The sequence below is a fragment of the Ahaetulla prasina genome, chromosome 5, assembly GCF_028640845.1.
Source record: "Ahaetulla prasina isolate Xishuangbanna chromosome 5, ASM2864084v1, whole genome shotgun sequence".
Classification (NCBI taxonomy): domain Eukaryota; kingdom Metazoa; phylum Chordata; class Lepidosauria; order Squamata; family Colubridae; genus Ahaetulla; species Ahaetulla prasina.
The window spans coordinates 23,150,488-23,166,011 of record NC_080543.1 but is presented as its reverse complement, the minus strand read 5'-3'; the positions used below and the strand labels follow the sequence as shown (position 1 = coordinate 23,166,011).

Genomic DNA, 15,524 nt, shown 5'->3' with positions numbered 1-15,524 from the left:
TTCTTTCCTGGCCAATCGCGGTCGCCTTGCCGATCTCGCTCTGATTGGCTGGTTTGAAATTTCGGCGGAATGTGGGGTTTGCATCTCTGACTCAGAGCCGCTCTGATTGGCCGATTTGAATTTTCGGCGGAAGGTTGGGGTGCTCGGCAGACTTGAGCCAGGTGCCCTTCCTTTCACACCGCCGCAAATGGCGTCCCTGAACTTACATCTTTGGCGCTGATGTCGCCCGCAGCTTCCGCATTCCTCCGGGTCTTCCTTGTCGATTTTCCGGTGTAGTGGACTTCTTCCTCCTCTTCGCTGGTTGACTCACGATAGGTTTCTTCGTGGTGGACTGTGCTCGGCTTTGCGCCCGCCATCGGCGTGAGTCGCTTTTGTAAGGTGTCTGCTGCATGGTTGGACATCTCATGGGCTCTGGCTTCGTCCAGAGCGTTTGCCAATGTCAGGTTGCTCTTGGCTAGCAACCGTCTCCTCAAACGGATGTCTCTGACCCCCCGTATAAGTTGTTCCAGCAGCTCTTCGTCCAGATCGCGGTACTCGCAATGCTTGGAGGCTTGTCTCAGGGCTGCCATGTAGTCGCTGATAGACTCGCCTTCTTGTTGCCTCGCTCCCCAAACTCGCATCACGAACGATTTGGACGGGCTGGTGCGTAGTGATTCTTCAGGAGGGTCTGAAGGGTCTGCCACGACACGGAGTGTAGCGGTGTTGGCTCCGCCAGGGCTTCTGCGACGGCGATGACTGCGGACCCACAGTGGCTTATGAAGTAAGCCCGTTTGCGGTTGTCGGAGACTCCCTGTAGCTCGTTTGCCTCCAGGAAACTTTCGAAACGGGTCATATATATTCCCCATGTTTCCTGGGCAGGGTCAAACGGAGTGGGTGGCGTGTAGCCGGTCATCGCTGCATTCGCTATCACCTTGCTGGGTTTGATTCTCGTAGTGAGTTCAGCTCTGTTCTGGTGCTCTGCCTCAAGATCCCACCTTCGTCGCCAATGTTAAGTTCGGGTATTGACGAGGCAGGAGACCAGGTTAGTGACAACAGCTCTTTAATATAGTGTGACCCAGCAAAACTCTGGAGAAAAACCTCTCCTTATATACACTTCAGCCTGAGGCTGCAACCAATCAGGAACGAGATGTTTCCCGCCTAAAACTCCCGCCAAAACTTACAGTAATACATTACAGTCCAGGTTGGGGAAATTAATATACCCTATCAATATTTCATCTTCTCCATCCAATTGAACATTTTATTTATTTATTTATTTATTGCATTTGTATATGGGCAGCCTTCAAGTGTGCAGCACATCCTTTAAGTGTGCAGCACACAAGTATTATATACATCTTGCCAGATGGCAAATAAAAAAGAAGGAAAGAAAGAAAAAGAAAGAAAAATTACAATTGGATAGGCTGCTACACTTCTAAAATATCATTCATCAGTGATATTAACTGCTAGGATCTTCTGTTAGATAATTCAGAAAAGTATTATTTCAGTCACTTTGTCTTTGTGTTGCATTTTTTTTGAGGGATGATAGATTTTCACTTAAATAATGTCTACAGAAGCATGTGAGATAATTCTGCCAACCATATTAGCTGGGAAAGAGATTATCCAACACCCTCTTTCTTAATGATGATGACACCCAAATGACAAAATGTGCATCTTGTCACAATGTGAATGTTGCTCTTGTCAATGAGTGTTGCAACACTGCATGCAAGTACATAAGAGGAGTAATTTGAGTAACAATGAGATGATACACATCCCTACTCCCATGTGGATGCTTGTTGGAATAGCCACGTAACAGGGACACATGAGTTCCCTGTACTTATTTTGGTATCCTGAAGAGCCCTCTCTGATTCAGTGGATAAATGTTAGAGCCTACTTTTTTGGTACACAGTCTAACAGTAATGAACATAGAATAGACTAGAATGGAATGGAATGAAATAGAATAGAATAGAATAGAATAGAATAGAATAGAATAGAATAGAATAGAATAGAATAGAATAGAATAGAATAAGATGGAACGGAACAGAAAGGAATGGAACGGAATGGAAAGGAATAGAAACTTTATTGTCACTTTGAATGTACACTAATTGGCATATATTAAAATTAAATTTCATTGCATACAGCTCTCAGAGTGTCATCATCTCCAATATACACTACATAACCATGACAGAATACATACATACATACATACATAATTATGTAAGTAAAGGTAAAGGTTCCCCTCACACATATGTGCTAGTCGTTCCCGACTCTAGGGGGTGGTGCTCATCTCCATTTCAAAGCCAAAGAGCCAGCACTGTTCGAAGACGTCTCTGTGGTCATGTGGCCAGCATAACTAAATGACAAAGGCGCACGGAATGCTGTTACCTTCCCACTAAAGGTGGTCCCTATTTTTCCACTTACATTTTTTTATGTGCTTTTGAATTGCTAGGTTGGCAGAAGCCTGGACAAGTAACGGGAGCTCACCCTGTTACGTGGCACTAGGGATTCGAACTGTTGAACTGCCAACCTTTCGATCAACAAGCTCAGCATCTTAGTTACTGAGCCACCGCGTCCTTATAATTATGTATATACCCACACATATTATATGACACAGAGAAACAGCACAGTCTAATTCAATGTATACATGTACATGGCGAGAAAAATGAATCTGGCGAGTAGAGCACATGTTGCGCACAATTAAACAAGAGAACTTCCAGGAAAGATTGCCTGGTGTCACCACATGCAGGACTTGGCCCTACTCAATTTATCCCATTTCTGCAACTCCTTACCTGAAGGTAGTTGAAAGTAGTCTCTCAAGTTAACAAAGCACCATTTTAGATCGGCCTTGTATGGATGGTTCTAGATTTCCCCACAGAAACTTCATTGGAAGGAGAAGGTGCATACATCTTCTCTTTCCACTTCATGTGCAGCCCTTGGTTGAAGATCAGAAAGCCAAACGTTACTTCCCTAGCAGGAAGACACTTTAGCATCTGTATTGAAAATAGAACTGTTGGAATGAGATCCTTATTTACATCACTAGCAGTTAACATAGAAGCAGAATATTTGTTAAGTTGGTTAAGGGAATTTTAAAGTTACTCTTTCAGGATTTCGTTCCATTTCAGTGAGTGGTCTAACTGTAAGGTCCTGGATGCTTTTTGAGCTTGATTGCTTTCTTGCAGATGTTTCATTATCCAACCAAGTAACATTATCAGTGCTCAGTGGCCAAACTCTAGATGGCAGATTTGATTCTGATTCACCTCCTCTTTTATGAACAGCCTCTTGAAAACCTTGTCTTCTGCATGGAACTCTGCACATATTGGTAGTCAGAGAGGTTCATGACAACTTGAAACATAAAAATAAATGCAATAAAAATAATATCAATTAAGAATTTATAGCTTGCCAAAACTTCCAGTGGGAGTCCCAATAAGAAGGAGGCTTCTTATTAGGTATTTAACACCAAAGAATATAAAATAGAATGTTCTTTATTGGCCAAGTGTGATTGGCCAATAAAGTATATATAAACATAACATATGTTTATGAAAGAATTTATATTCCAAAAAACCTCTTGAGAAAATGAACGAGGAGGTAAACTTATGAATAACTAAGACCACATGACTGAATTTTCAGACTGAAAATTGGAATCCCTTGGTTTTCAGTTTATAGCAGTTTAGCTAGTTACTTCATCTTGTAATACAAAGAAGGTTTGGCACCTGCTGTTCTTTCTTTCTTGGACTCATCCTTGTAGGAATATGAGAAGCGAAGAGATTACTATAATAAGAATGTGGGGCAGGACAGGAACAGGTGGCTGTGCTTGTCAAATAATCTGCGCAGAACCTGGAATTTGGAAGCTCGTTTGTCAAAAGATTAAGACCTCTTGAGCCTAAAGAATATTGAGAATTCCAGGCAACCTGCAATTCTGTCTCTCTTTCTCCCTGTCTCTCTTTCTTGTTGCTTTGCCAATCAATATATACTGGATGCTTGAAGCAGAATCAACTTTCTGGAAAAAATATATAGAACTATCCCCCCCAATTCAGAATTCTTGACATTCTTATAACCAAATCAGAACTGGATCTGAAAATATGAAAATCTAAATATATTCTCGCCTCGTCACCCCCAATACTTAAATAACCTCAACTGAATTCTGCTCACAGGCTTAACCTCACTTAAATAGGGAGCCTGTGACATCACTGCTTATGTTGCCAATGCTCTCCTCCCTCCGACTACTTTAGCTCCAGCAGAAGAATTCTCACCCAGACAGCACTGGACGATGAGAAGAAGCTGAGAGATTCTGGGCATCACACTCTGGTGCTCCAGCCACCTTCTGCAGGTAGAGCAATAGATGCATTTGATATGCCTAGATCTTATTTCTTCTTCAAAGAAGAAGAAGAAAAAAGAAAACTAACATCCCTGAGGTTTAAAGCTATAGGAACTTCTGGCTTTCCCATTGTATTTGTGTCGCCAGAAAACTTTTAATTATGTATAGTATTGGCATTCTTTGTTTCTTATTAAAGTACTATTACTAATCATTGGACATAATGCTTGATTTATTTATTTATTTATTATTTATTTATTTGATTTTTATACCGCCCTTCTCCCGAAGGACTCAGGGCGGTGTACAGGCAAAAAATAAAACAGATAATACAATATACAATTTAAAATGCAATTAAAAAACTTATTTTAAAATTAGCCTGAGAAGTAAAAATATACAATAAACTAAAAACCCCATTTAAAATTAATTAATAAGAATTTAAGATTAATAAAATTCAATTTAAGCCAGCCCCGCGCGAATAAAAAGATGTGACTTCAGTTCGCGACAGAATGTCCGAAGGTCAGGTATTTGGCGTAAACCCGGGGGAAGCTCGTTCCAGAGTGTGGGAGCCCCCACAGAGAAGGACCTTCCCCTGGGGGCCACCAGCCGACATTGCTTGGCGGACGGCACCCTGAGAAGTCCCTCTCTGTGAGAGCGTATGGGTCGGTGGGAGGCATGTGGTAACAGCAGGCGGTCCCGTAAGTACCCAGGCCCTAAGCCATGGAGCGCTTTAAAGGTAGTAACCAAAACCTTAAAGTGCACTCGAAAGGACACAAAATAATAAGGGCACAGGATAATAATAAGGCTCAGGGGCTAGGACGTTGAGCTTGTCGATCAAAAGATCGGCAGCTCAGCGGTTCGAATCCCTAGTGCTGCCGTGTAACGGGGTGAGCTCCCATTACTTGTCCCAGCTTCTGCCAACTTAGCAGTTTCAAAAGCATGTAAAAATACAAGTAGAAAAAATAGGGATCACCTTTGGTGAGAAGGTAACAGCGTTCCGTGCGCCTTTGGTGTTGAGTCATGCCGGCCACATGACCATGGAGATGTCTTTGGACAGCGCTGGCTCTTCGGCTTTGAAACGGAGATGAGCACCGCCCCCTAGAGTCGGCAACGACTAGCACGTATGTGCGAGGGGAACCTTTACCTTTATATATTTGAAATGGAGGTTGGATCCAGGGAAGCTGGATTGATCAGGACCACTGGTTGGATCTGATGGGACAGGGTCACTTGTATTCTGCTATTGCAAGGCCAGGCAGGCTTATCTTTCACAGAACTAGTTTAACATAGAAGCTGAATAATAATCTGAATGTCTGAAGAATATAAATGCAATCTTAGCTTGTTGGGGGACCAACACAGGAGCTTTAGGCAAGCTACCATCTTTCAACCCAAGACCTTTGTAGAAAAGAAAACAATAGCTAGGGTTAAGTCAGCAAAGATGTCTGGAAGTTGAATCTGTCCAGGTAGAGATGTCTGGATTTCTTATCTTGTTGGTTCGAAATGTTTGGCTGCTTATCCAAGTAGCTTCTTCAGTCTGAGCAAATTGGTCAGGGGGAAACCAATCAATATGCTACTTGGATTGAAGAATGAAATATTTCGAACCAACAAAGAAAAGGCGTCCAGTTGCCATGGCTCAACTTCCAAACATTAGTCAGTGATGTCCTTTATAAGAGTCTCAAGCATTACTCTGGACACTGTGCTTTTCAAATGTTTATTATGTTTACAGCTTTGTGTTTTGTTATATTGCTCCGCACTTAATAGTACTAACATGAAACATCCTATTATAATATTTCATCAAGTTAACCTGTAGCTGGCAGATACCTTAGCTGTGTATCCTTTCCTGAATACATGGATCATGGACCGCTTAGAGAGGGCTGTCAAAGCACTATAAAGTGGTATATAAGTCTAGATGTTCTTGCTATCAGCCCCTGTAAAATCAGTGTAATCTTTGAATTCGGTGGAATTTAGTCTCTTCATTTATGGATCATTTAGAAAGTTTGAAAATTTAAATACATAAATCAAGCTCAATACCACCTAACAAAACAAAAGTATTTGATGCTCAGGTTATTTTACAAGATGTTCCTGTAGCCTCTTAATATTCTTGAGTTCCAAAAAAGTATGGAAAAAAACATTCACAGAATTGCAGACTATCTAACAAGTTTCTCTTAATCCTGTTTTTTAAAATATGGCACTATGATTTTTTTTGCTTCCTGAAGATATAGAGCTGTAGTGCTGCATGCAAATAATAAATGCATTAAATAAATATAACACATAAGTGCAAAAAGTAATAAATAAATATGGAACTGTGACCCTCAAGTATCAGAAAAGTACCAGGCTGGGTATGCTATTTATTGACAGGATATTAATCAGCTAGTGAATCTTGAATTATAGCTATGCTATTTTTAAGAATTATTCTTTTATATGTCTTTATGTGGCCCAGAAAGCATATCTCCAAAAGGACAAAGGAGAGGGAGGGAGAAAGAATATAAAATTCTTTTCTTAACGACATGAAAATTTGCAACTTTTCCAAATAATGGAAATGACAGTTATTCCCAAGATAGATTTCTAACACAAATTTATGAAGGGAGTCAAAAGAGAATGCAATCACTGCACTAATTTACATCCAATCAAGAAATCTATATGAACGATGGCATGAAATTTAATGCTGCCTATTTTGCCTTGATTAAAGTCCTTTGCAGACACTTCTATGCATATAAAATATTCACTATCCTACATATCTAAAAAGCTTAGTGTGTCCTGCAAATTTGGACCAAAAAAATATTAAAAGTCAGGCTACCATTCGAAAAGAACCAGCAGAGATCCCCTAATTTAAAAGCTATCTTGTTGCAAGACTGCTGGCTTTTTCCAGCATCAGTTTCTGTTATTAACTGAGCAGAGTTCTGTAGACCAAGATGCTTGGAAAAAACCCAGTATGCATGGAATTCTCTCACATCAAGAGCAGGGTGGGATTATTATCCATTTCATTCTACAGTCTGTGAGGGTTACTGGGTTCACGGCAGCAATTTGACCAATGTAGAGAAGGATCAGAATTACTTCTCTCTCTTTTTTTTTCATTTGGGAGTTATCTTTATATTATATATTATATATCTTTGAAGAGTATTCAGCCTCCCCTAGGAAGGAAGGAAGGAAGGAAGGAAGGAAGGAAGGAAGGAAGGAAGGAAGGAAGGAAGGAAGGAAGGAAGGAAGGAAGGAAGGAAGGCCTCTGAAGGAAGGAAGGAAGGAAAGAAGGAAGGAGGGAATGGAAGGGAAGGGAGGGAGGGAGGAGTTCTACCTATACCTGGCTGGACCTTTCCAAGGTAGTCCAGGATTCCTAGCCATGAAATTGCCAATATTCTAAACATTGTCGTTCTGACTCCTTTGGAGGATATCAGATAGGGTAAGATTGACTTTATGATTTCAGTGCAGGACCTTCACAGTTTTGACACTTTTTCTAAGAAATTAATTTCAGATATGTAAGTCTCCAGCATCTGCAGACTTGAACTGTATCTGCATCTGCATATTCATTAACATTTGCGGTCAAGATCATAAACCCAAACCCAGATCTATACTGTTGCTAAGGAAAATGACTATGGGATGAAAATCTTTTCTTGTTTTAGGAAATGTCTGTTTATCACTTGTTAGGCTTTTAAAAGTAGTGCTATCCTTTATGTGTTTGCATAAGCCACAGTGGCGCAGTGGTTAAAGTGCAGTACTGCAGGCTAATTCTGCTGCCTGCTGGCTGCCTGCAATTTGGCAGATCAAATCTCACCAGGCTCAAGGTTGACTCAGCCTTCCATCCTTCCAAGGTGGGTAAAACGAGGATCCAGATTGTTGCGGGGCAATAGGCTGACTCTGTAAACCGCTTAGAGAGGGCTGTAAAGCACTGTAAAGTGGCATATAAGTCTAAGTGCTATTGCTGTTAAGAATAAGTTCTATTTAAGTGCAATTAGTCTTATTCTTAAGGAAGTGAACATTAGGATGCAGTCTAATACTTCCAGTAGAAACGTGTGCATGCTTGCTCAAAAATAAGGCCCTTTGTATTCAATTCAGTTAGGAAATCAATTGTGGTCTTATTAGAAACATCCTGTTGGTTTCCTTGAAGGGAGACCTTCCATAATATATGCTCTCATTCTCTCCAATTTAATTAATCTGAGAGTCTGTAACGTCCACATCTGAGGAGGAAAAAAGTGGCCCAGATCTCAGTAAATCTTAAATCTCATGAGAGTTTTGTATTCCCACACAGCTGTTGCGATGCACTGAAATCTATTTATTTATTTATTTATTTATTTTGTCATAACAATATATGTAGGTATCATACAAAAAGATTATATAGTATATAAACACATATATGGGTAAATATAAGGAGGTATAAGCATATATGTATATAGGAGGAAGAAAAGAAAAACAATAGGACAGGAACGGTAGGCACATTTGTGCGCTTATGCACGCCCCTTATGGTCCTCTTAGGAATGGGGTGAGGTCAATAGTAGAAAGTTTTTGGTTAAAGCTTTTAGGATTATGGGAAGAGACCACAGAGTCAGGTAAAGTATTCCAAGCACTGATGATTCTGTTACAGAAGTCATATTTTCTGCAGTCTAGATTAAAGCGGTTGACATTAAGTTTAAATCTATTAGTTGCTCTAGTATTATTGCAATTAAAGCTGAAGTAGTCTTTAACAAGAAGGACATTACAATAGATGATTCTGTGAGTTAAACTCACAGAAAGTATTTCTGTGAGTTTAAATCGTATGCAATTCTGGTGTTCTCAAGAGATCACATGAGCTTTTGGGGTTGAGATTGATGGGGAGGGATTTGTGCGGGAAAAGGGATGATGCAATAGTTAAGACTTCTGTGCAGAAGTGAACATCCCGTTCTCTAATGCCACCCATTGTTTTATTATAAAGCTCATTTGCTTCAATGGAAGAAGGCTACTATATTTTCTAATAGTGTTGCTCGACGGCTTTGTAATGGATTCTAGTTTCATTTTGTATGAACTTTGAACTTTCTAACGAAGGATTCACACCCTTGAAAAGAACTGGCCCTGCAGAAAAGTGAGGAGGGAAAGAAATGTTAATCTTCAGATTTATCTCCCCTCTTACAATAAAGAATAAAACTGAATTGATAACTTCTCAGTGTCCCTAGATGCTGAACTTCAGTATCCTTATTTTCAGTGTCGTTATCTGAATTACTGTTTTGGATCGCTGTTTTGTGTTCTGTTATGTTTTGTATATTGGTTTTATTATATTCTATTTGTGTAGACAGCTTTATCTGGGCTCCCCCCTCCCCCTCCCCGCTGCCCTGGAGTCCTCTAGATAGAGGGTGACTAAGAAATATTTTTAATTACTCCAGTGCAAACCCATTTATAGCCCTGGCTATGCATACAGATGGATTAGATGTCTAGGTAATTTCAGTTTGGCAGCGTCTATATAGGGTTCATTTGTTCAGATCAGATCCCATCTCAATATATTTGATACTACTATCTTTTTAATCAGCCTATTTATCATAGAGTCATCCTATTGACTGGGAAATCCAAGAGTCAAAATCCATTAATACAATGGGCAACAGTTTGGAGATGGTAGGTCTAACCGTATGGAGAGATACTTGCAACTTTTTGCTGTGTGCAGGAATTAACATAATAATAGAATGACAGAGTTGAAAGGGACCTTGGGGGTCTTCTAGTCCAACCCACCACAGGAAACCCTATAGGAAACCCTATATCATTTCAGACAAATGATTGTCCAATCTCTTCTTAAAATCCTCCAGTGTTGGAGCAACCACAATTTCTGGAGGCAAGTCATTCCACTGATTAATTGTTCTAACTGTCAGGAAATTTCTCCTTAGTTCTAAGTTGCTTCTCTCCTTGATTAGCTTCCATCCTTTGCTTCCTGTCCTGCCTTCAGGTGCTTTGGAGAATAGGTTGACACCCTCTTCTTTGTGCTGTCTCCTTTATTTTCCAAAACACTTCAGGAAAATTGCAAGTATTGATAGTAACACTTTGCTACCATATCAACAAAGTACTAAAGGTGATGCATTTGTGGATCTTAAGGATGTTAAACTTTTGAGTTATCAATTTCATTACCTGAGATATCTCTGTCTTTTCGTTTGGCAAATATTTACATATAGTTGGATCCCATTTTGTTCTAAAAAATGTCAAAACTGAGGAAATACGTGGCATGGGATTTGACATGCCTTGTCATCTTTCTAATCTCAAGAAAGAGGCCAGACAAGTCTTCATGCCATCTATATGGTTCACCTGATTTCTTGTTTGAAATTTCATCAATTTGATGTAATGTCACTCATTTCAATAGCACTTCAGTAGGGCAATAAGAAAATATGAAATGAGATTGACATCCATGCTGTTTTCTTGGCAACAATACAGAAATGGTTTTCAACCACTCAGTCTATTAGATTTTCTGCTGGTATGTCATTCATTAGATTTGGCACTGCCTTGCTGTTTGAAGTTAGCCAAGGTCAATTAGGTATTTCAATTTAATTATGTTTTTATGAAACATTTTTGAGAAAGGAAAAAAGAGGCAAGAAAGGGCAGTTAAACACTAAATAAATAGATAATTTACAGGTAACATGGAATTAGGTGAGAATGCTCAACATTTCATAGATTTTAAAGAAAAATACCGCATGGAAAAATTGCAGATAGTTGTTAAAATCTAACCCATAAATAAATATCAACAATAATAATCAGCATTATATAAATCAGACAATGAGATTAGGAGTAACAGAATTTCTATCCAAAGTGCTGAAGATTTATTCTCATTTAGTTTATCACTGATGATACAAGATTAGTAAGATTTTATGTTAAGAGAAATCCAACTTTCATACAAGGAAAAAGTCTATTATAGAATTCTAATTCTAAAATGGGTTAGGTATTCCAAGATGCTGTTAAATGATAGTAAAAGTCAATGGTCAAATTGATATTTTACAAATGATCTTGGACAAACCTGCCAACAAAACAGGGGGGGGAAAAACTCTATTAGTGTTTGGCAATATTTGGTTAGTAACAGCCGAAGAAAAGAGATACTTATAATCTATAATTAAACCATTTATGATAACCTTTTGTCCTGAAATGCTATTACTGACAACTATTGAAATATATTAAATATTACATACAATATCTATATACAGTAATCTTCAATACAATTAAGTAATTAATTGTAAATTAATTTTAATATTAATGTTAAAATATCTATTGAACAAATAGTATCATAAACAGGTGCCTAACTTTTCCATATTATTTAAATATTTTTATTCATATAAAAATATCCTTCTAATTTTTAGATGTATTGTGAAAGGGATCCAATATCCCACCATTTATGGGATGCCTTGGGCACTTTATAATGCCTTGGTAAGGCCACACTTGGAATATTGCGTTCAGTTTTGGTTGCCACGATGTAAAAAAGATGTTGAGACTCTAGAAAGAGTGCAGAGAAGAGCAACAAAGATGATTAGGGGCCTGGAGGCTAAAACATATGAAGAATGGTTGCAAGAACTCGGTATGCCTAGTTTAATGAAAAGGAGGATTAGGGGAGACATGATAGCAGTGTTCCAATATCACAAAGAAGAGGGAGTCAAACTATTCTCCAAAGGACCTGAGGGTAGAACAAGAAGCAATAGGTGGAAACTAATCAAGGAGAGATGCAATTTAGAACTAAGGAGAAATTTCCTGACAGTTAGAACAATTAATCAGTGGAACAACTTGCCTGCAGAAGTTGTAAATGCTCCAACACTGGAAATTTTTAAGAAAATGTTGGATAACCATTTGTCTGAAATGGTGTAGGGTTTCCTGCCTGGGCAGGGGGTTGGACTAGAAGACCTCCAAGGTCCCTTCCAACTCTGTTGTTGTTGTTGTTGTTGTTGTTGTTGTTGTTGTTGTTGTTGTTGTTATTATTATGGATTCTTCTACCTCAAGGATGGATCAAAAATAGATCAAAATTCAACTTCAATTGCTTAACAAGAGTACCCACATATTTTTCTTCTCATTCCCAGATTACTGTCAAATGAAGAAATAGAATTGTAACCAGCAATAGACTCAAAACCTACTCAGTTTTCATCTTCAGAACAGAATTCCTAGAGTCGAGTATCTAATAAAAACATATCTTTTATAGCAGGGTAGATATTTCTAGATCTTGAGTTCCAGTAAAACAGACTAACAATGCACATATCCAAAATATGGCTAAATTTCAATGATTTTCTTCCAAGAAAGAAGCTCACACCATAGTACAAAAGCAGGGTTCAAGTGGAAAGTGGGTATCTCCACATTTCAATAGAAATCACATTAAAGGCAAACTAGTTCTAGTATTTGCTCGTTGAGAACCAGTTTCATACAGTGGTTAGGGCACCCAGCTGGAAACCAGGAGAGAACTATGAGTTCTAGTCCCATTTTAGGCGCAAAGCCAGTTCAGTGATTTGGGCCAGTCACTCTCACAATGGTGAAATCCAATTTTTTTTACTCCCGGTTCTGTGGGCGTGGCTTAGTGGGCATGGTGTGGTTTGGTGGGTGTGGCAGGGGAAGAATACAGCAAAATCCTCATTCCCTCCCCACTCTGGAACCAGCCAGAGGTGGTATTTGCCAGTTCTCCGAACTACTCAAAATTTCTGCTACCGGTCTTCCAGTACCTGTCAGAACCTGCTGGATTTCACCCCTGTTCTCTCAGGCCTAAGAAGAAGAAAATGGCAAATTATTTCTGAAATCTTGCCAAGAAAATTGTTGCTACTTATTGGTGCAGTCACTAAGAGCCAACAATGAGTTGAAGGCATGCATAGACCAACTGACAGACAGACACACAGATACACGTATGTTCTAGTATTTGAATAAGCACAAGGCATTAACCATGATGTACTTACACTTTTGAAGCAGCTGAAGATGAGTCTCAAAATTCATGGAAGGCAGCCTGTGCTTCCCTTTCATTTTAATGCGATAAGAATGGAATCACTAAAAACTTTTCTCCAAGATACAATGTGTGTACAAAACCATAAAAAACATAAATAATTGGAAATCTAAATAGCATTCTCACGAAGGCCATGTTTGTTGAAGCGGTTGGGTGATGTTGACAAGATGGCTTGTGGCTCGATAGAAACTGAAGGAGGTGATAAGCTGTTAGAGATATCTTCTGCCTTTTTTTTAATATCTCTTGCTTGCATAAAGGTTAGCAATAGAAACAACATTTACTTATGCTAGTTGTGTTATAAATAGGCCTGGAGAATGCTTGTGATACTCACACCTCTAGTTTTGTTGGGATCTTTCTTGTTCTTTAGGTGAGGACAAGGTTGGTCATAAGGACAAAGGGAAACAAGAGCTTCCATATCCTGTTCACCACACAGACGAAGTCTCTCCTTTACGTTGATTCTTCCTGGCCATGGATAGATCCACGCAAGAGCTTTTCCTCAACTTTATGATAGTTCTGATAACAGTACTGCTCATGTGGCTTCTGGTGAAGTCTTATCAAGAATGAAAGACTCATATCCCTGGAATCATGGAAGGATCTGCTTCTGGTGAAGGATGAGAACGCTACTCTTCAGAAGTGCTTTTTGGTGTGCTCCAATTTTAATGTAGGAAAAAATGTAATGCATTTTTTAAAAAATCAAAATACCTCATTTATATGTATCTAACAATTCAACTGGATCTAAGAAGGTGTACATTAATTTCTTTTCAAAGCATGGCATAAACGCTCTTTTACCTGAATTTCTTTTTTGTAAATGATGGGTGTCATTTAGAATCACGATAGTAGCTACAAACATGACAACTAATTAATGCATTAGCTTATCGTGACTTCAACACTTATGAAGTCTTCATTGTTTCAGTTTTATGTAATCAATTAATGGACATATGCTGCTCTACCATTGTTATCATTTGGATAAATAATAACATTTGATGCACTTCCTGTTCTTTTTAATTGTCTTCTTGATGTTGCCTTTGTAAGCAAGCCTTTTCTTACAGGATAACAGAATGTTATTGTATTGCAAGAACACTAAATTCAGATCTTTAAATATTGTTGTATGTATTCTAATTCAGCAGTATATAAAAGCCGAAATTTGATAAAACACCAATATTACCGATACACCTAGATCAGGAATGGATCAAGATACAGAGTTTTAATAGGACAATAGGTTGAAACATGAAACTTAAGTGTCTGGAAGTACTATAAATCTGAAGCCTTCAATGAGCAATGTCACTTTTCCCCCAAAACATAAATTCATAAACATAAAAACCTTGCAGTTGTAGAGTCCCAGAATAGGATCTGGAGAAAGGATCTTACAAAGGCAAAAGAAGGTCATATGGCTTAATATGTTGTGCTGAACCCATTTAACATACAATCTAATTTCTTATTTATGCACAGAAATATATCAAATAAATATACTGTATGTATCTTCTCAGAGGTTTTTCCCTTTGGGACTTAATTCTGGAAGAAATCTCATTACATTCATTGAGACTTTATCCACAGATAAATGGGCATTAGCCTGACTTCCCTGTAGACTTGTTTTCTAGACTAGACTAGAAATAGTCTGCTCATTTCTCCTGTTGTTCAGAAATGGACTTCATCTTTTAAAACCCTAACTGAAACAAATATGATGAGTACCATTCATCCTCAAATACATCACCATCTTCCTGCTTTTGTCACATTGGATAATGTAGTTTTTAAGTCTTGAGGGGTCTCATCTAAAATTTTGAGAAGTGTATGTGTTCCTGGGGCTGTCCAACTTGCAGGTCACTAACTCCACTTCTACCCCTACCATTAGAGGATCCATTGCATCTTCTCAGGCTTCTTGTCGCATACATGTTGCCAAGCATTAGCGCATACCACACCTTCCATTCCAGCAAGGTAACCTTAGAATCTGGTCAAAGAAGTTGACTTATGCTAAAAGAGAGATTATACATAGCCTTGACATTTAGCATCCTCAATCAAAAGAAGCAACAACTATTTCACTAAGTTGCAAATTTCTATTCCACTTTGTGGCTAGTTGCTGACCAATAGAAGCACCATACAGAGACCAAGTAATTTATTTTTTTATAGCTGTGAATTTCCTGCCACTGAATACAGAGGCATCCCAGTTTTATATATCATGTCTCTCCTGGTATCTATCCCACTTGAATACATGTGTCATCACATATTCACAGATCTCCACCCCAACTTAAAATTACTCTCCCACCTCTTGGGAATATACAGATGAAACCAATGCTTTGGTGCTTCAGCAGCTGTTGGGCTAGATTTCTCCTCTTCGCTCAAGTATGG

The 15,524-nt window shown here is 38.8% G+C and overlaps 1 protein-coding gene and 1 long non-coding RNA gene across 2 annotated transcripts in view; one reads left to right on the top strand and one right to left on the bottom strand.

Annotated features, from left to right (window-relative positions):
* The window catches only part of LOC131200009 (uncharacterized), a 38,355-nt gene extending 31,000 nt beyond the window's left edge, over positions 1-7,355 (bottom strand). The window contains exons 1-2 of the long non-coding RNA XR_009155477.1: positions 5,256-7,355; positions 2,763-2,905 (exon numbers count right to left, since the gene is read on the bottom strand). This is a non-coding gene — a long non-coding RNA (uncharacterized LOC131200009). The remainder of the gene's footprint in view (positions 1-2,762; positions 2,906-5,255) is intronic.
* SLN (sarcolipin) lies at positions 4,144-14,664 on the top strand. The gene is made up of 2 exons (XM_058186305.1): positions 4,144-4,300; positions 13,549-14,664. The coding sequence occupies exon 2, from the start codon at positions 13,650-13,652 to the stop codon at positions 13,743-13,745; it is 96 nt and encodes a 31-aa protein (XP_058042288.1). The 5' UTR covers positions 4,144-4,300; positions 13,549-13,649; the 3' UTR covers positions 13,746-14,664.
* The last annotated feature ends 860 nt before the right edge of the window (positions 14,665-15,524 follow it).